General features: G+C 43.1%; 2 protein-coding genes across 18 annotated transcripts in view; one reads left to right on the plus strand and one right to left on the minus strand.

Moving 5' to 3' along the window:
• MKLN1 (muskelin 1) overlaps positions 1-24,338 on the plus strand; it is a 339,272-nt gene extending 314,934 nt beyond the window's left edge. For 5 of the 17 annotated variants that reach the window (XM_044388340.3, XM_044388349.3, XM_048213121.2 and 2 more), the window contains one exon: positions 4,747-5,103. In XM_044388340.3, coding sequence (XP_044244275.1) covers positions 4,747-4,868 — 122 coding nt within the window. In that variant the 3' untranslated portion in view covers positions 4,869-5,103. Of the gene's footprint in view, positions 1-4,746; positions 5,104-13,687 lie in introns of those variants that run through there. The other 12 variants (XR_008956435.1, XR_007188193.2, XR_008956431.1 and 9 more) reach the window with 10 other exon arrangements.
• The window catches only part of PODXL (podocalyxin like), a 50,361-nt gene continuing 42,297 nt past the window's right edge, over positions 17,083-25,146 (minus strand). The window contains exons 6-9 of the mRNA XM_026513470.4: positions 23,068-23,218; positions 22,772-22,833; positions 22,355-22,522; positions 17,083-21,309 (exon numbers count right to left, since the gene is read on the minus strand). Of these exons, the coding sequence (XP_026369255.3) occupies positions 21,112-21,309; positions 22,355-22,522; positions 22,772-22,833; positions 23,068-23,218 (579 nt within the window). The 3' untranslated portion in view covers positions 17,083-21,111. The remainder of the gene's footprint in view (positions 21,310-22,354; positions 22,523-22,771; positions 22,834-23,067; positions 23,219-25,146) is intronic.

Genomic DNA, 25,146 nt, shown 5'->3' on the forward strand with positions numbered 1-25,146 from the left:
GGGTAGGCAAATGCACAAATCAGGAATCTGCATAATAAAAGATGGACTGTACCCCCCCCCACACACACACGTATAGTTTTGTGTGTTCTGGTTTTACTTATGACACAATGTAAAATATGTATTCTGCAACATGGCATTTTAAAATTTAATGATGTGGCTTGGAGATGTTTGCAAGGCACTACACTAGATCTGTTGTGTTCTTATTAAGTAATACATGGTATTCCGTAATAGGATCCACCGTAATTTAAACATTCATCTAATGATAGTGTGAATTTTTAATTTTCTCATTGGTAAATGGTGAATAAAAGTAAAACATGTTCCATGGTAACCACACTTACCATGGGGAGCATTGAGTAATGTATAGAATTGTCAAATCAAAATAACTATGTTGTACACCTGAAAGTAATATAACAGTGTATGTCAATTATATATACTCCAATAAGAGAAAAAAATTAAGTCAAAAAATAAATTAATTAAACATGGTCTTTTAAGGGTTAAATGAACTTGGCACACTGCCTACAATTTAAGCCCTTAATGAATATTAGTTAATAAAAATAAATAAATGGGTTTTGGAGTCAGACACAGGTTCACATTCTATTCTCTTCCTTCACCAGCTGTGAGATCTATAAGTTACTGAATATCCCTAAGTTGTTTCCTCTAAAAGGGGAGTTTTTGATAACTGCTTCATTAGTTTTTTATTATAAGAATGAAATGTGGTCAGGGATGACTGGGTGGCTCAGTCAGTTAAGTATCTGCCTTCGGCTCAGGTCATGATCCCAGGGTCCTGGGATTGAGCCCCACATCAGGCTCCTTGCTCACTGGGGAGCCTGCTGCTTCCTCTGCCTGCTGCTCCCCCTGCTTGTGCACTGTCCCTCACAGGCGCGCACTCTCTCTCTCTGTGGTAAATGAATAAAATCTTAAAAGGGGGGGGGGGGCGCCTAGGTGGCTCAGTCAGTTAAGCGTCTGCTTTTGGCTTGGGTCGTGATCTCAGGGTCCTGGGATCGATCCCCGCATCGGGCTCCCTGCTCAACTGAGAGCCTGCTTCTCCCTCTCCCTCTCCCTGCCGCTCTGCCTACTTGTGCTCTCTCTCTCTCTCTCTCTGTCAAATAAATAAATAAATAATCTTTTATAAAAGAAGAAGAATGAAATGTGGTCATATATAAAGTATCTAGCACAGAGTAGGAACTCAGGGTTTCCCTCCTTCTTAAATCATTTACTCTCATGAAAATGTATTTACTTTGTTAGATATTACTTCATTAGGATACATAGGTACTTCATTAGTAATATATTAGTAATACATAGGTATTACTTCATTAGAATATTACCACAGGATCAATATCTTCTCTTAAAAATAAAACCTATTATGACATTTTTACAAATATAGAAAGTAAATAAAACAAGGGGAAAACTCTAAAATTGACTACAGTTGGTAATATTACCACAAAATAGGGGGAAGAAAGAAAGGAACCTTTTCAGTACAGTGCTACAATGCTTAGACTATACGCTTAGTGAGATATATACTAAAGACAATAAGAAGAGAAATCTTGACTTTTTGTTGGTAGTAGTATGGATACAGTAGTTCTGGAGCATGTTTTGTGTGTATTTTACATTGAACAACAGATGATGTTGTAGAGAGTCAGTTTTCCTAGTGGGAGATGGGAGATACTATAAATAGGGAGTGCTATTAAGGAGAGGAAGAATCCTAAGTGTCTTAAAAAAATGGGAATCATCAATAAAATCACAAACTCATAATTTTGCTTTTTAAAAATCTGTGTATATAATATGTGTCTACATACATGTACAGGCTTAGAAACACCACCACCCTTGGCAATTAACACAACTGATCTTAGTCCTAAATGTCACTCACCACTAAAAGGAATTAGGGCTCCTTGAAAAAAATGGCTCATTCCAGAGCTGTGTAAAGATGAGCTTGGATATCTTGCTCTGCCAGGAAATAAGGAAGTGCTCAAAAATTAATGGAAACATTAAAAAAGACACAGAAATGAGCTCGAAAGAGCTCTCGTTGGCCGAACCTGGGACAGTATGAGTAATAAAATGAATAATGACAGTAATAAGTATGATATACTGAACAAGAAAAGGATCCATGAGTATATACTCATGCAAACAAATAAAATGGAGGAAAAAGAAAAGCTCTTTATAATCAGTGTCAGTTAACAGATACAGAAGGAATTGTACAGTTAGGAAAACACCATCGGTGTTTTTTTATTTTGTTTTGTTTTGGTTTTTAGCAAGATAGAATTGTTTTAGCAAGAATCATCAGTGAAGGCTGATATCATTGGGTGTAGGTCTGTCGGGGAACAGGATATTCACACAGTCTCAAATTGTCTTCTTGTCAATATTTTACTAATTGCTGGGGGCACCTGGGTGATTCAGTATGTGGAGTGTCTGACTCTTGATCCTTGATCTCAGAGTTGTGAGTGAGAGCCACGTGTTGGGTGAGGAGTCTACTTAAAAAAAAATTTTTTTTTAATAAAATATTTCACTAATTGCAGTGGTAGAAAACAATACCTTCAAATCGGAGAAATCTGGCCATACCAGCTTAATCAGGTGATCACAGTTAACACTGGGACAGGCTGATAGCATGCGCCTCCCGACATGATGCAGTGAGGACACAGTATCACTTATGTAGTATTCTTGCCAGAACTGCGTAAATTCAATATGATTACAAGGAAGCAGTCAGACAACCCAAATTCAACACATTCTGCAACTACGTAACTGCTCTGTACTTGTCAAGGATATCACTATCATAAAAAACAGAGGCTGAGGAACTATTCCAGGCCAAAGAAAACTAAATACAGTGTTTGATACTGGATTGAGTTTTAGATGAGTAGGGAAAATGGGTATACAAAAGACTATTGGAACAAAAATGTTAAGTTTCCTACATTTAACATATAGTGGTTATTTAAGTGATGTTCTTAGGTAAATGAACTCAATACTTATTTAGGGGTGAAAATGTAAATTTACTCCCAAATAATCCTACAAAAAAAGTATGTGTGGGGTACAGACACATACAGAGAGAATGAGAACACGTGTGACAAAATGTTAACTGAGTAATCTAGGTAAGGGTAGGTGAGTGTTCGTTGAACTGTTCTTGAAACTTTTCTAGGAGTTTGAAATTTTTCAAAATTATAGAAAACTCCAAGAAGCATAAAATAATAATCTCATAACTCAGAGATAACCTTTGTTTACATTTTGGAGTATTTCCTTCCATTCATTTCCATGATATTTCTTTGTTAAATCTTAAGCTCCAGAGATAACCTTTGTTTACATTTTGGAGTATTTCCTTCCATTCATTTCCATGATATTTCTTTGTTAAATCTTAAGCTCCAAAGAAGTAAACATTTGCCCTCAAACTTAAAATAAGAGTAAAAATTTTTTTTAAATAAAAAAGAATGTACCTTTCTTGAGGCATTGTTTATTTTCCTTCCAGGAAACTGGTATCCTTGGCAATGTTCTGTTCTGTTCATGTTCTTTATAAGAGTAAAAAACAGAGTGTACCTAAAACTGTATTATAAGTTGAATGAAAATTGGTCCAATTTGAAATAATTTTCACTATCATTGCATATATAACTTTCTGGCACTATTTCTGTGTCTTACGGTACTCAATAGGGCTCTCATGTCTCAGCCATTTCGAATGGGGAAATCAAAAGACTACCCTTTCCCTACTTCGTATGTACATAAGAAATTTGAAACAGCTTAAAGCAATTTACCAGCTGACTAAAGGAAGGAGGCATCTCACTGAATATTCCTTTGAGTGGAATGAACTTGAAACTTAAACGTTTACTAGAGGTTAAAGGGGAAAAAATCCTTTAGTTCCACTGTCCCCACCTTTTAAGAATGTCATCCACTTTCTTATGTTTATCTGGATAAAAGTAGTTCATCGCTCTGTTTCTCACATGACGTGTGCCTGGCAGAGAGCCTGGTGCAGAGTACCATAGTATGGCATTCACTACGTGCCAGGGACTGTTCTACGTTACTGTACGTGTATTTCTTTCACTCAGTTCTCTGAGACTACTTCTGGCTCTCAGGACCTTAATGATTTTAGACCACCTTCTAAAGAAAGTGATTTTAGTATGTTTTTCATTTTGATTTTATTGTATTTTTTAAAGATTTTATTTATTTATGGGGGGTGGGGGGAGGGGCAGAGGGAGAGGAACAAGCAGACTGTGTGCCGAGCAGTGAGCTCAATGCAGGGCCTGATCCCAGGACCCTGAGACCATGACCTGAGCCAAAACCGAGAGTTGGATGTTTGACCGACTGAGCCACCCAGGCGCCCCTGATTTTATTGTATTTTTATTATCAAAAAAATTTTGTGCCAGAAGCATTATAAAGTCAGAGAGAGAGGAGTGAAACTGCCTCAGTGGACTAGAAGAGGAAAATGCTTGTAAGGAAAAGAAGAGAAATCACCATTAGTTACTAAAGTGCCAGTCATTGGAACAGGTGCTTCTCACATAATTGCATTTAATATGCACAGTAACGCCATGAAGTAAACAAGATTAACACAAATTTACAGCTATGGAAACAGTTGCAGGAAGGCTGATTACCTTACCTAAGATCACACCACTGCCAGTCAGTAAAACTGGGTTTAAGACCCATGTCTGTCTAGTTTTAAAATCAGATTTGGATTTGGTTTTCCCATTATATGTTGCTGCTTTTCTCAACTAGCTTCTCTGTTACATGTTTTAGACACAATGGATGAGTTTCTTTGTATCTCTCCTTTACCAGGCTTTTCCGATGTGGATCACACGTATGCTCAAAGAACTCAGCTCTTTGACACCTTAGTAAATTTCTTTCCTGACAGCATGACTCCTCCTAAAGGCAACCTGGTAGACCTCATCACCCTGTAACTGAAGAGTCACTGGACAGCAATGGAGAACAGGAGTCTGCTTTCAGTATTTTGGAGTTCAACTCTGTTGACCGACAATTAGGCTGCAGTGATCAAGGACTGCACCAGAATTTTGAAGGGATCTTTACTGTCACAAGTTTTAACCCTCTTCCTTCATACCAATCCTGAGCCCCTTTCTCCTCATCCCGTTCCTGAATTAGGTTAATAAAGTGAAATTGGTATTCTTTCCATTTAAATATATATTTTTTTTCTTTAACTTCTAAGAACGAGTGAATATAAAATAATTAGTTTACCCTTTTCTGATTTTTATTTCATTTTTATAAAATTGGGGCAAGTAAGCACTATTAACAGACTCAGTGCTAGAAGAATGGGTTTTTGTTGTTGGCTGGTTTGGCCTCTTCTTTCTCCTCCTTTCCCATTTCACTTTGCCTCGCATCACACAACTGCTTGTAAGTGGTGTCACTTGTTTACCTCTTCACTTCATTCTTAAAAGTATATAGTTCTGTAGGGCAAATGATGTATGTTAAAGTGATATCTGTGTCTCTGTTGACTAGAGTCTTGTATTACGTTAAACAGTAGAAGGAACAGAGGGCTCAAATTTATGTTCCTTGTCATAGAACTAAAAAATGAAACCCAGAATTGATCCAGGTACTTATCTGAGATTGGTATATAGTATTTCTATAATGATATATTTTATAGTGGATATTACAATAGCTTTGAGTCACAGAAACCTTAAACTGAGGAGAATATAGTTCAGAACCTTTAAGAGCCAATATAAAAATTACCAGCAAGAAGATTCTAGTAGTGATTAATATGTTCATCGATATCTTTGTAGCAAATTTTGGAAGAAAATGACTCTTTCCTCTGGTAGAGCTGTGATTCCATTTCTCCTTGGTGCTCTTTGTAGCACTTTCACTTGGGAGGGTGAGTTTCCAGAGCTATGCTTTTGTTTATTTCCATATATATTAGCTCCCTGCATCTGCTTCTGTATCCTGATATCTTAAAGAATAATGGTTTGTAGTTGTCCGATGGAATACAGCTGACAGGCATTTCACGAAGCACACACAGGCTTTTAAGTGGAGAAAAAGAAAATAGTGTTGCAGGTATTTTTTCATTAAAGGCAGATGGGCTTTCCCACTGTTCCATTTTTTTGTGGGGGGATGGAGGTATATCTCATTCCATGAGGTTCTGGGGAGTGCAGTATAGGAAGCCCACACCTGGCCAGTGCTTGCATTTGCTCAGAAAGTGTGCTGTGTGCAACTGATGCCCCCCATGCCTAAAGCAGACTAAGCACAATAAATAAGTGTCCATCAGTCCAGTAGCTCTGAAAAGTGAAGGACTTTGTGGAGTTGAGTATGTCCCTGAGTAGCAAGAATAGGCCTCACCAAAGAAAGAGAAGACTTTGACTTGCACTTTTGAAAAGTCTCATGTATAGCAATAAGACTGAGATCCCTCTTCACTCTGTCTTTATTGCTTGGTTTCATTGCTTTTGGGAATGGACAGAAATCTATTTTTCCTAGTTCTAGACTTAAATCTGGGGCTCCTTAGCTTTCCAAGCATCCCAAAGCTATCCGTAGTGATTTATTAAACAAATAGATTTGTATCTTACCTTGTGCAAGCTATAGTATGTAATTCACTAAGTACCAAATTGTGCAGCTACAGAATAACCAAGTGACTATAGGTGAGCAAATAGAATCTACTTACATTCTTGTACAGCTTCGTAAAATGACAGTCCCGACAGTCAAGAAATAAAATATTATCACTAATAGTGTAGCCTATTGAATCTTGTTTTGCGGAAACAGGTACAAATCAAAGAGTTGATAGGGAAGAACTTGATAGAGTTTCTAAATTTAAAAGCTCTAATTTTGCTTGCCATGAATTCTGGCACTTTAAACACGTACTAACCAAATGAAATTCTGCTGCCTCCACCTTTTGTTTCTACAGTGCTTGCTTGGTCGCTGTTTTCACGAGTTCCGTAGATTCTGCATTTGGAAGAAACTCAGTTCTTGACCTCAGTGATTTTGTTTTTGTTTTTCCCTGAGTCTCTCCTGGTTGCTTTTTAACATAAGCTTGTTTCAATTTTATTTTTCCTCACTTTATTTAAATGGAACTTTTACCCTTTTCTTCATTTCTGAATTTTTTTTTCACTAACATGTTTCAATGGGGCTGAATCGTAGTGAACCCTTTAGGTGGTTGACTAGGTAGAGCTTGTACCGTGGGGCTCTAAAGGAGCATTGCTGGCGATGATGGCAGGAGAACATAGAGCTTCCCAATATCCGTGACCAAGATGACACATTGCTCATGTTTCACACCAGAACCTGATTGGAAGCTTACTTATATATTTAGGGAGGAGCTACATATATTTCTAAGATTTTCCAGCAGTATAGTGTAATTTAATCTAATTTTGTATTTAGATACAGTGTTTAAGTAGGCCAAGGTATCTGTGCTTTATTCCTTGAAATGCTTTCATTCTAGCTCGGTGAGTCCCAGTTGAAACCCCTGGCTGATGCTTTAGATGCATTCATTAGTAGGGTACAGTTTACTCAGTTTCATTATCTCTAGCTTCAATTTCATGCCCATTTCTCTCTTTCCCAGGGGAATGTATTATTCCAGAAAGTAAACTAGGTCTCTAACATTATTTTCAGTGCTTGTACTTGATGAGAAATTATCTGATTTGCAAGATACTTCTATAATGCATTTGTGTTCTGTGGAATAACAGAGACCTCATGTGGCCATTTTGCTTAATTCAAATATCTCAATCTCATTCAAGCAGAGGAATCCAGATTTGGGTGCCTGACTCAGTGCTCAAGCTGACAGTCTTAGCTTTTCACAAGATTATCTTTTTAGATCTGGTTTTCATTGATGCTAAAACTGATCTGTCCATGTCTAATAAGTAGAAACTGATAGAAAACATTAGAAAGTTAATTACTGATTTATCACAGAAGGGCGTGTTGCGTTTAGAGCACAGTGATTTAAGATTATAAAACTACATTCTTGGTCCTTCTAGCGGATTTCTTCACATCTGCCTTTAAAGTGCTATTTAGAGATACATTAACAGAATTTCATGTAATAAAAAAGTTTGAAACTCTAACCTACAAACAAAAACTACATGGAGAATGAATGACGTTCAGTGGATCAAAAAGCACTTAGGAACATGTTCCTGATTTTATTCTGAGTTATACTCAGTTTCATGGTTATAACAAGAAGAAGTCATAATTATTCTTAACACCATATGGAATTCATTCGGTAATTATGGGTCATTTACTTATTTCCTGAGTGAATGTTGTATTAACTCTTTTAGCTGGTTGAATGTTGCCTGGCAGTTGAGAATTATGGCTTGAAGTGATTTGTATGGGAGCGGATCCTTACAATGTGTACTCTAAAGTCATCTAGCTACATAAAACACAGCCTTCATAACCCTTCTTTTCTTAAAAATGCATGATCATCTGCAGTTTCATCCTTTTGCATAAATTCTGGCCTAAGTTTTTACTAAGTTTCAAATTCTTAAAAAATTGTCCTTGATCTGGGACTGCATGCTTCCTCAGAAAATGTTTATAGTTATTTGAGTGTCCCATGGGGTCTGCATATGACAATACTTATAGATTAGATCTTTGGGCTCTTTCACTCAAGGTTTTTGTATTTCTTATTAGTCAAATAACATTATTCTTCTGTGATTTTCGGCTGTAGCTTATATCTCCCTGTGATTTGTATCAATGCTGAAGTGATTTGTCCAGAATTTCTGGTGTAGAGGTATTTCAGTTGCAGATGGACATTTCCAAGTTTGTTGAACCAGTTCATTAGGAGCCAACTAGATCAGCCGAATGATGTTGCCATTGTTTTGGCAGGAGGACTCATTACAGTTTATTGATTTCTTTACCAGATGCTCTTTTTCTGGGGGGAAAACGCTATCTTAGAGATTTAATTTTACATAATTTCTTAACCTTGATCTCCTCCTGCCAACCAAATAATGTGAATTGTACATCCATTATTTCCTTACCTAACCTGACTTTACTCTTGGCTTTTTCAGCCCTAATTTCCTAGGTTTTCTGTGGCACTGCTTATAAGTGTTGTACCACTTAAGAAAAAAGGTCAAAATCATTTTGAGGCAAACATGCTCTTTTATCCTTGCTTATGACAACAGAATAGTGAAATTCAAAAGTGTCCGTTATTAAAGAATGAATAATGTTCAGACATTGCTTTCAGAATCCTTGAGTCATTTTCATTTGGAGGATAGTAACATGGCTATGGCAGCTTTAATGGAGGAGCCGGTGTTGGCTGCTTTTCTTGGCACTAGGAAGCATAGTCCTAAAACTGATGATCGGGTGCGTTTAATAGCAGAGCTCGTGGAATTCAGCACATCACCAAATTTCCATTTGCCTATTGTCTTTTCTTTATATTTTTTAGCCTTTTTTCCTCTAGCCCTACTACCTCTGAGTAGCATTGATGTTCTGCTAAAGTTGGAATTTGTGTTAAGGTTGACTTTGAATTTCTGATATAAGTGTACCTTAGGAATAGCTTTAATTGCTATGAAATGATTGGTATTTGCTCATTTTTAAATTATCACTGATAATTATGAAATAAGTCACCTTCCTTCTTATCTACTACTCAGTCTCAGTGAACTATTAAACATTTATGTGCAGCGGCCTATTTTGCCTGTCTATATGGCATTTTCACTCGGAGGTATTGAACCCCAGGAACAGGGCTAGAGAGCAGAATGCCAGTATGTTAGAGAAAGGAAAATAGGAGCTTTTTGCTCACGGATGCGAAGGTCCACAAATCTAAATGAAAAAGAAAGCTCTCCATTTCTAACCCTAAATTCATTTTGCTAATGCAGTGCTGGGAAGACGACTGTCAAAAGGAATCATAGCTCATTATTCTGTGTAGTCTTTGGAAAGCAGCATTCCTGGTTAGTTTCTTTTCTCATCCCTTCCCAAAGAGCTGTTAGAGGTCTTGGAATGGAAAACCCAGTGTGATGGGCTTGAGATTTTAAACTAGCTGAGCAGTTTCTTATGTTCAGCCAGTTTCTTGATAAGGATCCAGTGGGGAAACCAGCAATAAAACATTCTAACATGCAGTTCGGGGGCTCCCATGGGACTTGCTTTTTCATGGAGTTTAAGCTCTTGCTGCAACACAGCTCTGTACCATCTGTGCTGCTGGCGTTCACAGCAGTTAGTGTGGATATCTGAGCTGTCTGCCACACCAATACCAGCCTGAAGAGATCATCATTCTCCTGTTTCCCTCAGTGCTTAATGACTGCCAGATTCATTGGCAGGAAGGAAAAGCACTGTGTGATACACTGAACAGGCCTGTGTGCATGATTAAGGAGTTGCTCAAGTAGCGGGTTTTGAGCTTTATTTCTCTTTTGTTAACAAATCTCAAGAAAGAAAGCCTGTTATAGTTTAGCCAGTGTCATTTGGTTGGTATTTATTTTCTAGCCTTTTAATAGGAAGAAAATTGTCATTTCATGTTTAACTTACAACCCAAACAGAATTGCACTGACATCAGTTGTTTTCTGTACTTTAAAATTAATTATGCACAATCCCATGGGTCACTGTTTATCTGCTTTGCCCAGAAATCCATGCATTCTGGCATTAGAAGTATTTAATAATTTTGGGAGCGCCTGGGTGGCTCAGTCAGTTGTGTGTCCAGCTCTTGATCTCAGCTCAGGTCTTGATCTTGGGGTTGTGAGTTCAAGCCCCACGTTGGGCTCCATACTGGGCCTGGAGCCTACTTTAAAAAAAAATATATATATATATATATATATATATATATATATATATATATATATATATATATATATATATATGGGATACCTGGGTGGCTCAGTAAGTTAAAACTTCTGCCTTTGGCTCAGGTCATGATGCCAGAGTCCTGGGATTGAGTCCTGAATTGGGCTCCTCGCTCAGCGGGGAGCCTGCTTCTCCCTCTGCCTGCCACTCCCCCTGCTTGTGCTGTCTCTCTCTGACAGATAAGTAAAATCTTTTTTTTTTTTTAAGTATTTAATAAATGTGGTTTATTCTTTAGGTCTTCTCCACATCTGGGAAGTGATTAATTAGAGAAGGTCTCTAGAATAAGTCCAATTCCATTGCAGTTGGCAGAGCTTTATAAATTTCTTTTGCAGCAAATTTCTTTTACACCATCAGGGCCCTGCTGTCAGCTGTCTGCTAGTGACCGTTTTAGCATCTTGCTTGTAGTTGCTGTATTTACCTTCTTGAGATGAAAGGGGAGGAAGCTGAGGGCAGAGATGCATGGCTTTCCCTTTTCTCAGTTGCCTACTTTGGAAGTCCTGGGATACTCCACCTTTGTGAAGGCGTAGCTCAATTTTACATGTCCACGCTGGCTACACTTCCGAGAGCACCGAATATAAACCAAAAGACTGTCTACCCGATCGCAAATCTGACAGTAGGATATCAAACTCCAGAATTTAAATATGAGTAGCATTTTCTGGGGGAGAGACATGTTTTAAAAAGTTATACAGTTGGTCTCCTTTTTGACATTTTTTTTTCCTCTCCCAGAAAAAATGATTTTGGTGACTGACCAGTTGTAAACTGTTTTCTCCCTCAATTGTAAACCACCCATTTAGAGAAATTAAAGTGGACTTCCTTTCTTATGCATTACATTTAGCCTGGCCAAGAGTTACTGTAATTGTGTTATTTTTTAAGCCACCTTGCTTTTCTGACTTGTGCAAAATGTCTTTTGAATAAATAAATTATGTGATATAGTATTAATTTTCCTTTATGTATAGCCTGCAGCTCAATTTCAAAATTGCAAAATAATGTGACATTTTCCTATGAGCAAATTTCCTTATGGATATACACACACACACACACACACACACACACACACACACACACATATACATATATACATACACACAGACACAAAATAATCTTTTGTATATATATATATAATGTTTTTAAAGAGATTCCTTCCCTGTCACCACTTCAAACACTCTGTACAGTTGAGTCTGCAGCTTCAGAAAAAAGAGTATAGAATAGCTAAGATGAGGACCTTCTTTTCTTGTCTTGGTCTTGGTGACAAACATTATTCTGTCTTTCCACAATGGCATATTTATACATAAGCAGCTTGGGAAAGATGTTACCATTTTTTTTAAGTCAACTCTTTTACTTCTTTTATAAAGTATTCAGTGGCCAGAAATTAAGATCCCTTCAAATTAGAGATAGAGCCTCAAAACTGAAGTTGGATTGGAGATTAGAGTGGGAAGAGAGATGCAGCTCCATCCATACCCAAGAGCCTATCTTCCCAGGTTTGCTTATTAACACTGTGGTCAGTTTCTTCTCTTTGTTAGATCACCTAGACTGGAAACAGCGATAGCAGCCGGCTCACCTGAAAGTTGGAGAGTTTCTTTGACGAGACTTTTAGATAATAACACTTATTGATGTTTGTGATATCAAAAATGTTTATCATAGAAATTTAGGAAATTACTAAGTGTAAAGAAGGAAAACCACTATTCATTAACTGATGAGACTTACTCATTTTGTTTTTCCTGACTGTCTTCTGGTACCCCACATGGTAAAGCCCAGAAAAAGTTAAAAAAAAACACACACACACACACACACAAAAATGGCCGCAGCCATTCTCATTGTGTTTTACGACACGTGAGGAAGACCAGGGTGCGAGCGTGCATCCCTGCCCTTACTTAGATCCCTTTAAGCACTGCTCCTTCCCAGATTGAAAGTCTGAAAATAATTTTCTTGATATGTATCTTTTAAGCCTGAACTCTGGATATAAAGTATTGCCCAGAAGCTATAGAGAGCTGCCTTGTTCAGCTTCCTGGAAATGTCATCTCTAAAACTCATCTGAATGTTTAAGCCCTTTACGCACCATTTATGCAGCTTTTTATGATGTTTGGAGCATATTCATACCTGTGGAGAGCTTTCTGTTTAGGTGGACTTTTTAATATGACCATAAGTAAACCCAAACCCAAAAAGAATGAGGTGCTTTTCAAAGGCCAAAGGAAAAGCAGAGAAAAACAAAGCAAAAACCATACAGATGAACATAAGTGTAAGTAAGGAATCCTGGAAACAAGAGTTCCCTTACCATGCTTGAATAAATGTCTCTCCAAAAAAATGTATTTCTCTGCTCAGCAGCTACGGTTCAGTTTTGTATTTCATATGAGACTCCTTTTCTTCGTGTGTAAAGCAGAAAACTGCCACCTTTCGAGGTTCTACTCTTTCCTTTACCCTCCTCTTCTGTGGCAACATGGCTTAGGGCTGTATCCTAAAGGACCTAAATCAGAAATGGAAATCATGAGGGAACTCTGGAGTAGCAGGCGTGAGCTAGTTTGAGCTTTTAAACGGAAATGCGTTGGGGGCATCAGCTCTCTTCTCACATCAGTGGTGTTCCAGGTCATTGTTGGACTGTGTCGGGTGTGTGCTGCAATCTTCCCCATTCCCCTCATCCTCTCTGGTTTATCTTACTTTTGCCCAGTCTGTGTGGACTTTTTAGGTTTTTCCTTTTCCTTCTTTCTTTCTTCCTTCCTATCTTTCTCTCTCTCTTTTTTTTTTAGTACAAGTAATTTTCTGATCCCAGGTTTGGTGAATGTGTTAACACTGCTTTGTGAATAAATAAACGAGTGATCTGCTGAACGATTGCAATTGTAGAATTATGTTGTATGTAATGTACATATGGAGAAAGAATGTATTTTGTTCATTTTCTTAATAAAAAGTTATATATGGACACTACAAGATGTCTCATGTTTGCTGAAACTACTTTTGAAGTCAACTTTTAAAATGTTTTCATACTTTATACTTTGCATTTGTTGTATTTTCCCCTCAAAAAGGTGAGTTTTTTATTCAGGTTCCGAAGGTGGAAAATGATACGTGCTGTAGAAGCCCTTTGGTGTTTTCCTTTGAGATGGGGCAGAAATAAAGAAGTTCTGGTGGATCTCACAAAGTTTTCTGGAGAAGTTTCCGTTTTTAAAGAACACTGGTAAATTATTTCATAAGATGGTATCTTTTATCTACCGTTGATGTCCAGCTGTATTTGATCTGTTTTGTAAACTTGGACTGGTGTTTCCCAGGTTTTCTTTAAGGGGGACATACCTGTATAAGTTAGGAACTAGAAGAAAATTAATTGTAGAAAAGACAGTAAAGAGAGTTGGAACTGTTGCAAAGTTTTGAAAAACTCTGGATCCCTGTACCTAATAAAGGGGAAAGAAACTTTAAGGACTGAACCTTTGAAAAAAGAAACTCAGAGAGGCCGAACAAAGATCATGAGTTGTTAGGGGGGACTTGTGTGGGCTTTCCCCAGATTGACTCGACACGACCTCCTCTTGACCCTTTTCATCTCCTGGTCTCGTTTACATGCTTATTAGCTTTGTGATCCTGCATTCTGCAGTGAGTTAGTTGTCAACTGATTTTATTCAAAATGGGAATTATGTTTTCTCAATTTATAAATCAAACAATCCCTCTTACTGCGTAGCTTTCATTTCTAGACTGTGCTTTGAGCATGGCTCGTAAGTAACATTTTTGTTTTCAAACAGGAAAACATGATGTGCAGTGATAAGGTAAGAAATTGGCCTTGCCTTGGTTAATCCTCCAGAGAATTAATTCAAGAGGATCAAAATGTGGGGCACCACCTCCTCTCCCTTGATATATTTTGTCTTCTGGCAGAAAGACAGCAAATAAGCAGAGGGCTTTGTGTTGAACAGTTGAGACGACAGCTGCTTGCCCGCCAAGTGAGTGTGGACGTAGGTGAGTAGGTCCTGGGCTTGGAAGTGCTGCTCCAGGAGCCTCTGCTTACCCAAGGAGGTCATCCAGCTCCGACAGGGAAACGGCAGCGTGTGTCCATACTGACATGCTTAGAGAAGTCAACCACAGAGTCCATGGAAATTGAAAAAATATTTTCCCCGTTAATGAAGGCAGTTTTGTTTTGTTTTTTTAAACCACTAGGAGTAGAAAGGCAAACCGATGGTTATCCTGAAGCCTGTGTTAGTCCCAGCTTGGATGTAAATACTAGTTGGCTACGTTTCTTCTTTCCCTTAGCACCACAGATGCCACATCTTCTTTTGCCTTTTAGTGTCTTGGCAGAAGAAAAGGAAGAGGAGAAATGTAGTTTTCTGATGTATAGGGAAGGTGGGACGGTAGGACATGATGCCTGAAACATCCTATCACTCTTACTCTGAAACTTTTCTCATGTTCACAGGGGACTGTCCCCCACTCTGGGCCCTCACCTAGGAAAAGCAAAGGCAGTTATGTCCCTTCCCGAAATGTTCTTACTACAGGGAAGAGAGGAAAGCCATAGGTTGAGGCAGCCTGTCCACTGCTGTGCTAGGAAGTTTTAATAGTTGGCACATCCCAAGCGGAGAGATGAGGACACTGGGTGACACGTACAGCACACATCGTTACAGCCGCCATCTGAGCTTGAGCCAGAGGAGGGGTGGCCCAGGGCAGAGGCAGGAACCCTAGGGTTATTTCCAGATCCACCAGGGACTTCTGTGTAGCCCTGGGCAGCCTCAGTTCTTCTGCCTCGCTTTCTTCATCTGACAAATACATGTTGGCGGCAGATCCTGTTTGCTTAGGATCGTGTTGATTTTTGTAATCTGTAAAATGCCAAGGTCTTTGAAAAATACTATCTCAGTATCTATCACTTGTGTTAATTATAATAGCCAAGCCTATTTTTTACTTTTTTCCCTTAGGGTACAGAAGAAATGCATGATTTAGGACTGAGCTTGCAGGATGGGGTAAGTGTGAGTGACAGAGGCCTAACAAATTGAAAAGGACTACTGAATGCTTCTGGGTTGGCAGGGCAGGGAACAGGGTGAATGACCTATTCAGGAAAAGAACGGAGCCTCGGGTCTAATTGGTGGCCAGTGATAAACTGTGAGCCATTCTCTTCTTAGAACAGTGCACCTCAAGCATGGCCAAGGGGTGCCTGAGGTCGGTGCTTGTGCTTTTTTCTGTAGTCTTGGCACACTCTTGAAGTTAACCTCAGAACACCCCTGGCCCTACTCTGGCCCACCGTTAGGGGTGTTCCCTGCCTTTCAGAACTCCCATATAAAAGGAAAATTTTATTGGGCCAAGGAGGGGGGAGAAAATTCTATTATAACAGTGGTCACGTTCTAGAAATGTACTTTGTTGTTGGAACTCCTGCATTAATGTATTGAGGAAAGACCGAAGAGAAACGATACAGCTTCCAGGCCTCACACCGCCACTGAAATAGCTGTGTCCTCACAGAGAATCCTTCATCTCTACCTAATTCCCTGTTGGTAGAGAAGTGCCCATTCCTACACAAGATATGTAAAAATGTTTTGTGAACCGTAAGGTACCAGGCCCATAGAAGAGATGCTGTACAGCGGTCTGAACGCGGACTGGATTCATCAGATGGTCTCCCTTCTGCAGTTCGGTGAGCTGGGAGTGACAGTTTTTCCCTCCCAGTGAGGACCAGACAGGAGCTGACCACCCTAGGAGAGGAAGAGAAGCGGAATCATTGAGTGCTTCCTTCCCTGAACTTCCTCCATCTTCACCCACATCTCCAGACATGGGACAAGGAGAGGCTTCTCATGACAAACAGAGCCTTTTGTGAGCAGTAATGGCCAGAACAGAACCTCTTTTCTTGTATTTTTGTTTTGTCTCGACGCCAGTGTTGTCACACCTGACCAGAGCTCCACGATCTTGAGTGGTGGGTGACTCATAATTATATCTGAGGCAGAAGTGCAGGAAAGGAAGAAGGTAGAACACTGATAAAACTGTGAGGGAAGGGGGCGCCTGGGTGGCTCAGTCGTTAAGCGTCTGCCTTCGGCTCGGTGTGATCCGAGTCCTGGGATCGAGCACCACATCGGGCTCCTCCACTGGGAGCCTGCTTCTTCCTCTCCCACTCCCCCTGCCTGTGTTCCCTCTCTCGCTGGCTGTCTCTCTCTATCAAATAAATAAAATCTTAAAAAAAAAAAAGTGTGAGGGAAAATTCAGCTATGATCACTACAACTGCCAAGAACCCTTTCTTCCCTTTTTTTAATGTTACATCATTAGTTTTTGATGTAGTATTCCATGATCGATTATTTGCGTAGAACACCCAATGCTCGTTACAACACGTGCCCTCCTTAATGCCCACCATTTCTTCCTTTCAGCTCCCTCTTTTTGGCCCTCTGCACCCCCCAGTTGGGCAGCATAGCGTGAGAGCAGAGGGCGCGCCTCACGTCCTCGGGTGCTTCAGCCGTGAGCCTCGCGCACAAGTGAAGAACGTAAGCCAGTCAATCAAGTTCAGCAGGGCTTGAACCAGCTTACACAAAAGCACTTTAATTGACAGTATACAATTTTCCAAAATATAGTTTTGTAAGAAAATGGCAATAATTAAGTATAGTCTTTACAAACAAGTTTCTCAGTAAATTCCAGTGTACTTCAGACCCCTGTCCACGAAGAACACATGCTGCCCCAGTCTCCTGGGCAAACTCTTTAACATTCGCTAATAACAAGAGACACGATATCAAATAGTCACCCCCTCCCTTTCCACTCAGTGTTGGGGTTTTCACCAAACCTGAGCCCATCAGCTTGTGACAGTGATGAAAGATAAGTCATTACTTTACTCTTGCCCCCTCTGCCTTCCTGGAGTTTGTTCCCTTTGATCATTAGTCCTGCCAGAAGAGACATATATAAAAGCTCATTCAAAATTGTTTCTTGACAGAAAAGTATCATTCGTTTAAGTCTTAGACCTGAATAACTCAGAGAAAGTGTAGACCAGTATGGTTCCTATTGTGGTCCTCAGGCCCTCCCTAGCCTTGCTGCAGGACGAGATTTGAGAAGGGGGTTCTGTCCTTTGCGTCCTCCTGGTGCCTGTCCTTAATTAGCAGTCCTCGGTTCATTCTGAGGCCCAGAGCCCCAGTGTTTTAATCCTGTTTCTGTCACTAACCATGTGATTTTGGCCAAGCCACTTTTACCTTTCTGGGCTTCAGTTTCTTTTTCTGTAAGAACAAAACAGAACAAAGATTGGACTAGGTCTCTAAAAGCCTCTCCCTAGGACTAGAATGTCCCTTTCCAACCCGTGTACACTGACCCCAAGCCTTCCTATAGTAGAAGGCTAAGACTTTAGCTGGGGAGGGGGTCGAGGACCACATTTAAAAATAAAAATGCCTGATCTGTAAGACAAATACTTTGTTGTCAGCTTGTCTTATATTTCACTTTTCACTGGAGAAAAATTTTTTTAAAAAGTGTCATTTCTAGTGAAATAGACATTTACATTCCTGTTCAGAGAAGAAGAAAAGCCACCTCAACTAACAAATGTTTTTACAGTGTATATTCACGGAAAGCAGTGCGGGCTGGATTAACATGTGGCTGTTGTATTTACATTATTAAAAAGTACGTATATATGTATCAGCTTGGCCTTGTTTTTCAAAGTTTCTCCAGTATATTGTCAAAAAAGGTTAAAGCTCAAGAAGTGGTTTAAATAAACTTTCTGCTAGCTTTCCTTATCAAGAGGGGAAAAGAGAACCTGGCGTCTAGACTAGATCACACCCGTATTTTGTCCTCAGATGCAAAGCGTATTCTGTACCTCCGTCACAGGCACTGCTGCTTCCCTCCCCATTCACGGAACAGCATGCATCCCCACTGGGTTTCCATCCGGTCATCGGATTCGTGATTTCTGGCCTTCTATGCAGCTTAGAGAAACCAGTTTGCCACCGATCGAAAGTGTATCATCTCTTTGGCACAACTTGTATGAAGTCATGCTGAATTCCTGGTGTTCCTCTTCTTTCTTCTCAGCCCCAGAATCTGGCTTACCAGACAGCATTTAGAACCCAATGCAGACGTGGGATGAAGAGGACCTTTGCAGATGCAGGACTGTATGGCCCTTGACACAGCTGTCTAGTGGCAAGAGCAAGCCAAGGCAAGGTATTGGATTCTGAAGTTGCCCTCAAAGGCTAGAGTTACCCAGTCTGTATGCACCAAAAGGAGCACCTGAACCAGCCCAAAGCTTCCCAAGGTTCTCCTTGGACAGAGCCCCCACAGTCATTCCTCTTGACCAAGTATAATTTTCATCTAATCCTTGCCAGTCATCATCTCTCTGCCCCAGAGGCCATGGGGCTATAGCCTTTGTCAGTTGGTGGAGGCGTACGTGCTCTCTCTGTCTAAAGGCCTGGCTGGTAAAATACAACCCAGAATTAGCAAAGGAGTAGTAATCTAGTCTGGCCTCTTCCACAGAAACCACAGCAGAAAACCACAGGGTGGAAAGAATGAAATGTTGGGCAGGAAGGAAGCAAACAGATTTCTCCCCGGTATAACAAGATTTCCTCTATTTTTTCCTCCCAAACTGGCATTGTTCTCTACCCTACCGACCTCCCAGTACTAGAGAATCAGGGCAAATACTTTTGGATCCTTGTTGGTCTAGCATCTCTCTAGCTCTTGGGAAACTCACTAGAGGCCCTACTTAAACCCGAGGATATCAAAGGCCAGAGGCCATGAAGAGGAATCAAGGCAGCCAGAGAAGGACATAGCTCTTCCCCCAACTAAGCTCCTTTAAAAAATAAGCTGTCCTAAAGCAGGCTGCCTATTGCATCGGGACACACAGCCTGGGCCTCAGGTTCTGAGGTTCTGACCTCTTGCCCTGAAATTACAGTTTTCCCTTTGCTAAGCAGTTCTGCCCATCCTCCTAGTTGGTGTCAGGAAATTTACACCCAGGAGCAAGAGAGACCGTGGGCAAAGTTCCACAAAATCTGGGATTTGGTCTTCCCAGAAAATCAGATTCAACCTCACTCTGTTCGGTCCTCAGGTGCCTTGTGCTTGGGAACTAACTGCTAAGCTCCCTCAAAACCCCTTCCCGGTACTGTTTCCCTGAGATGCCACCAGAAAATGCAGAAGTAGGCAGCCCTGCTAGGAATACAGAGAAGGGGACACGGCAAGGAAGGCCCAGCTGTGTGCCAGAACAGCGAGAGGTCATTGGGAACTCCCCAGGGTCCCCCCAGGCTGCTCCTGAGCACCTTAAAATGCATCGCACTTTCTAGGCCTTTCTTGCCCTATGGCACAGGAGAACCAGGATCGGTGAGATTAGTTGACTGAAAAGTCTCCCAACAGTTGGAGCTTTGGCTTGTGGCAGTAGAGGACTGGACTAAAAAACAAACAAATATAACAAAACTCTCAGCAACTTGAAAAGTCCCTGAGTTTCCTATGGAACAGAGAGTAAAGCCTATTCTTCCTAACTGTATAGATCGATTGTCTGGTAAGACACCTCTCTGTGGACTGGGCCCCAGGAAAGTCTGCCCTACAGCTATTGCTCTTTCTTGCTGGATCTCAGGGGGATCCCCGAACTTGGGTCCTCACCCCACCAACTGAGCAGTGAACAACAAAACAGGAACACTTCGCCTTCATAGCTGCTGCAGATTTCAGTCCCCGGTGGGAGTGGGAGGCCAGAGGAGTTCCTGCGGAGCCTCTTTAAGGAGGGCCCTGGGTGATGGGCCAGGACCCAACCTGGGGGTGAAGGGCCTCCCCTTTTCTCTTCACCTGCAGATGGATCCCTGAAGCAGATCTCGTTCACACTGGAGTCTTGTGTGGGTTAAGTCTCAAGATCCCTAAGCAAAGGCGAGGAAGCCAGAATCCAGAACAAGGGGTTTGAGGCCATGAATGAACAGTGTGAGTCCCAGGGGCCCTGGGACACAGTGGGGCTTCAAACTGAGTGGAGGGCGGGGCAAGCACAAAGGGGTCGGGAACACTGGCAGGCGAGGCTGGGGACCTGTACTTGGAAGGAATCAGATCCCACGGAGACAGGATCTGGCCCTGCTGTCCCTTCCGTCCCATCCATTGCCCCATCCGTGGACTGTGAGCTTCGCCCCACCAGGGGCAGCTCTGAGGGGAGGCGCGAGCCATCGTAGCAGTGGGGCGTGGTGGGAATGCGCACCGCACTGAATGAGGGGATCTCTGTTTCCGTCCTGCCTCTGTCGCCGAGGGGCTGTGTGAGCTGGACCTTCCCCCGTTAGGCCTCTGTCACCTCGGATGTGAGAGGAGGAAGGGGTTCTACCAGATGACCGCGTGAGTGCTTTCTCTCTCGTCTTCCAGCAGCACTGAGCTCAGGCACTAGTGGGTTATTTTACAAGAGGAATCTAGACAGAATGTGATTTGTTCAGTTTGAAAAGGGAAAATTAAGGCCCCGTGGGGATTGGGAGGAGGGAACCTCCAAGTCTGCTCCCCTCCCCCACCTTTCCCTCAGCTGGGAAGGATTTTCCTCCCCTGTCCAAATGGCACTTGAGGTGGTTCAGTCTGGAGCGCTGTGGTCCTGTCAGAGGCTGCCCGCGGACCTGATTAGAGGTGTGTGTCTTCCTCCTCGTCCAGGTCATCCTTGGCCAGGTTGTCCAGAGGGACGATCCAGCTGTCCCCCAGCTCCCCATTAAGGTTGACCACCTTTTTCTCTTGCATCTCTGATGAGGTCTCCATCACTTCCAGTGTGGGATTGTCATGGTAACCGTTCTCCACTGTCTGCAGCTCCTCCGTTAGCCGTTGCTAGGATAGGGAAGACGACCCAAGAAAGGGTAATTTTTGAGGGCTCATGGCCTTAATATTACACAGGTACCCCTACAGTGCAGGAACCCCAGTTTGGGTAGGGTACGCAATAAACGCTCTTGGAGGGCAGTGTGGCTACTGGCCTGCCTCAGGGCTACTTTGGGACGAGGACTTGCCAGGCACCCTAGAATTCCCAGCTCATTTGACCTTTACCCTGTTGGCAAATCCATTAAGTCAGCGGAAATGGACTTTTGTTTTCCAGAAGCCTCCAGTCTCTTTCCTCCATTCCTCCCCCCCACCCAAACTTACTGTCCAGGCACCTGCCTCACCCCACTGTACTGAATCAGGAAGGACTGTAAGAAAATGACTTTCATCAGGCCAGGTGACCGAAGACCTCCCTAAGCCTAAGCAAGGTGGGTACAGCAGGACCTGTGCCACCTCTACCGCAGAGAGGAGCCACCTGGAGATGGTGCTTTCTCTGGTCTCCTCCTCAGCTACAGCCTGGGCCACACAGTTGAGTCACCCGGGAAGCTTTTAGCAAATATTCAGATCCAGAAATTCTGTTTCAGCTGGTGTGTGAGGAGGCAGGCATGGGAATTGTTCTAACTGTCCCCACAGCGTACAGCAGGGGCTGAGAACTACACGTCTGGGTGGAACTGGCGTGACGGGAATTTGAATAAGGCGTGTGAAAGAACTTCTGGTTAGCCAGGTAGGCCTACACCCATTTCTTTCAGGGAATCCTCAAGCAGCTCTGCAAGGTGGGTATTATCCCCACTTGCAGATGAGAAGCTCAGAGATTACAGGCCATGCTCCAGGTCACACAGATAATCGGAGGCAGAGCTAGGGCTTGTCCCCGGTCTTTCTGTCTCCAAAGCCCACGACCTTCCGTTCCCCCACATGCCTCTTCAATTTGCCATGTAACTTCGCAGTTCCTTCTTATAAGGGATGGTCTCCACCTGTCAGAGAGGATCCATGGCCCACTCACTTTCCTCTAACAGGGAAGTAATGGAGTGAAGTCATCCGGTGAGGGGAATGAAGTCCTCACCTGGTCCTTCCTCTGGGAGAGGCGCTGGTGGCAGCAGCCGTAGAGGGCAGCAACGAGGAGCAGGAAGGATGCCATGCAGACAATGGTGATGATGAGGGGCATGCTGAACCGGTCCTCGGTCTCTTCGGGTGGCCCTTCGTCCCCAAGCTTCATGTTACTGACTCCCACCTGCCAGGAAGGAGGACATGATGTGGCAGAAAACAGAACGTGGGTCACTCCCACCCAGTTATGAGCTCTTATGCTTGGCGTTTGGGCGGGGGGGCTATCGTGTCACCCTGCTGTCCCCTCTCTAACCCCTGTCTTCCGGCTGCTGGCAAGTGAGAAGGTCTTCCACCACGAGAGATGCCGCGGAGTGGAAGAGCTGCAGACCTCCGAGGAAGGGGCTTCTGCCCCAGCACATGCGAGGAGTCCACTTACCTCTTTCAGCTCGTCCCATTTGTCTTTCAGCGACTCATACACGTTCCTGGGGAGGAGGTTTGCTGTGGGGAGGAGAGACGTTGCTAGTGGTCTAGCTCAGAGTGATGTGTAGGGGATGGAGACTGGGCCCCAAGAGGAGGACATGCTGTACCTCAGTCTCTCTTGGGTGGCCCTGGAAGGGGGTGTGGCTTGACCCTTCTTAGGAATCCCTGACCCGACTTGATGGCTCCTGAGTGGTCAACCCCTGCCCCATTCCCACCCCACTTAGACCTCAGCAGCCCCTACCCTCAACTCACTCTGGACAGCGATTTCTTTGATTGCCACTGCCTGGGAGTCTTGAATAGGTACCAGCTGTATATGGCACTTATCTTGAACTGGGTTGAAGGTGGCTTTTGCTGCTCGGCACAGAAGTGTGACCAGTTTGTCATCCGAACTGCTGTTCCCCGCCTATTGTGGGGAGACCACAAGTGATTCCTCAGGGATCAGGACAGCAGCCTAGGCTTTTGGGGCTGCCCTTCAGAGCCAAGGTCAGGAGAACGCTGTTGCCTGGTGTGAACCTATTTCCCTCTTCCCTCAGCTGGGGCCATTCCCAGGCCTGGCAGGAGTCACGAGTTCTGTGCTGTGCTGGGCCAGTCCCTGCCTTCTCTGACTCCTGCAAATCTCTTTCCCCGGTCCCTTCACCCTGTTTATCTCATCTATTGTTGAACAGTACCTTTTCACCTGAGTGCCCCCTTCTCTCTTGGAGCTCTTCAGGGGTCATGACCTGATGCCCTTATCATCTCCCTGGAAGGGCCTGAGGAGGCACTGCCCAGCAGCCTGCCACTTGCCAGGTGTTGATGCCCAGTTCGAAGACCTCAGGAGGGGAAGTCCCAGCTCTCGGCCCAACGTGATCTTTCTCAAAGTGAAGCATGCATGCCCTTCCCTACACTAAGACCCTGGCCATAAAGCGAGGGAAGGCCATCACTGAACAAGGGAACATGGGAGTATCTTGAAGATGCACGTGGGGACATCTTGGAGGGGAATCTTTTATACCTCTTAGCAGACAGAGCATGACTGGCGTGGCTTTAGGGCTGAGGGTGAGGAAGCAAAGTGTGGACAGCTTTTACCTGGTCCTGCCATGTCATCTAGAGGCACCCCAAGCTGTGTTTCTCTGACCTGATTTTGGAATAAGGTACTGAGGTGAAGAAAAGGACTCTTGGCATGGCTCACCGCAGGACCCCAAGCCATCCTGGGGTTTCTATCTGGGATTTCCTAAGCTTACCAATTCCTCTGCCTCACACCAGGCAGGGTCCAGGGCTTCCAACCTTCCTTTTATGGCACACGGAAAAAATGCTCCTCCCAACCAGTCACACAACCTGGCAAGTTTTAGCCAAAAAAAGAGCCTGAGAATGGCTGGGCATGCATCGGTGTGACTCCTGCCTTGTCCAATAAGCCCAGCCCCGGGGCAACACTTCTCCCTTTAAAACTCCAGTCTAAATGTATGCTTTTGGGAAATTCCAGCAAATGGGCACTCAGAAGAAAAGAACTGTAAAAGAATACAGGCGGCATTAAAATGCTGTTAACCCAAGTTCTCCATCCTCTAGAAACCCTGTCGTTCGGTTCTACTTCCTGGGCCGGGGGCGGGGGAGGGGGGGGCCCACGGTTTGCAAAAGTAGTCACCGACCAGGAGAGGGCAGCCGTGAGCCACCCATCACCTGCACTCTCGAAACCCTTAATCCTCAAAGACTGGAAGTCCTTAATCCTCAAAGACTGGCAGTCCCGAAGAAGTAGCAGCAGCAACCCCCCCCAACACAGCACTCCCTCTCATGTAAATGTCCTCATACACAAGCAGATACACCCACCCCAGCACGCCCACACACCACCCCCCTGAGTCTTGGCAATGGCTCCCGATGCTCAGGAGCTCTGACTGTTCAGCCTAGAGGGAGATTATCTCCATGCTGTTCTTCCACTGAGACCATCAGATGAATACATGGACCAGCAAACAGAAAACCACAGACTATTAGAACAGGGCAAGTTAGTTAGGCTGACTGAGCCTCTTGTTTTCAACCGGGGCCTCTGAAGCCCAAAGAGATCAACTTAACTGAATCACAGCCTGAACTAGGATTGAGGTCTCTGGACTCTGAGAACATGTGAATAATTAGAGTGCAAGCCCAGGAGACCCGGGAACTTCTGGCTCTGCAGGAGCTGGTGGGACTTGACTTAGGGGTTTGAACTTCACTTTGTCTATCAGCTGGAAGGGGCCACTTCCACAGGTAAAGCAAGGGCAGGAAAATGAACACATTTCTCAGTCCGTTCTCAGAAGGAACACTCCATTCCCATCTACCTCCCCTAACCCTGCTGCTAAACCACAGTTTGGGGGTGTAGATCAGGGCGGA

The sequence above is a fragment of the Ursus arctos genome, unplaced genomic scaffold (genome assembly GCF_023065955.2).
Source record: "Ursus arctos isolate Adak ecotype North America unplaced genomic scaffold, UrsArc2.0 scaffold_3, whole genome shotgun sequence".
Lineage (NCBI taxonomy): Eukaryota > Metazoa > Chordata > Mammalia > Carnivora > Ursidae > Ursus > Ursus arctos.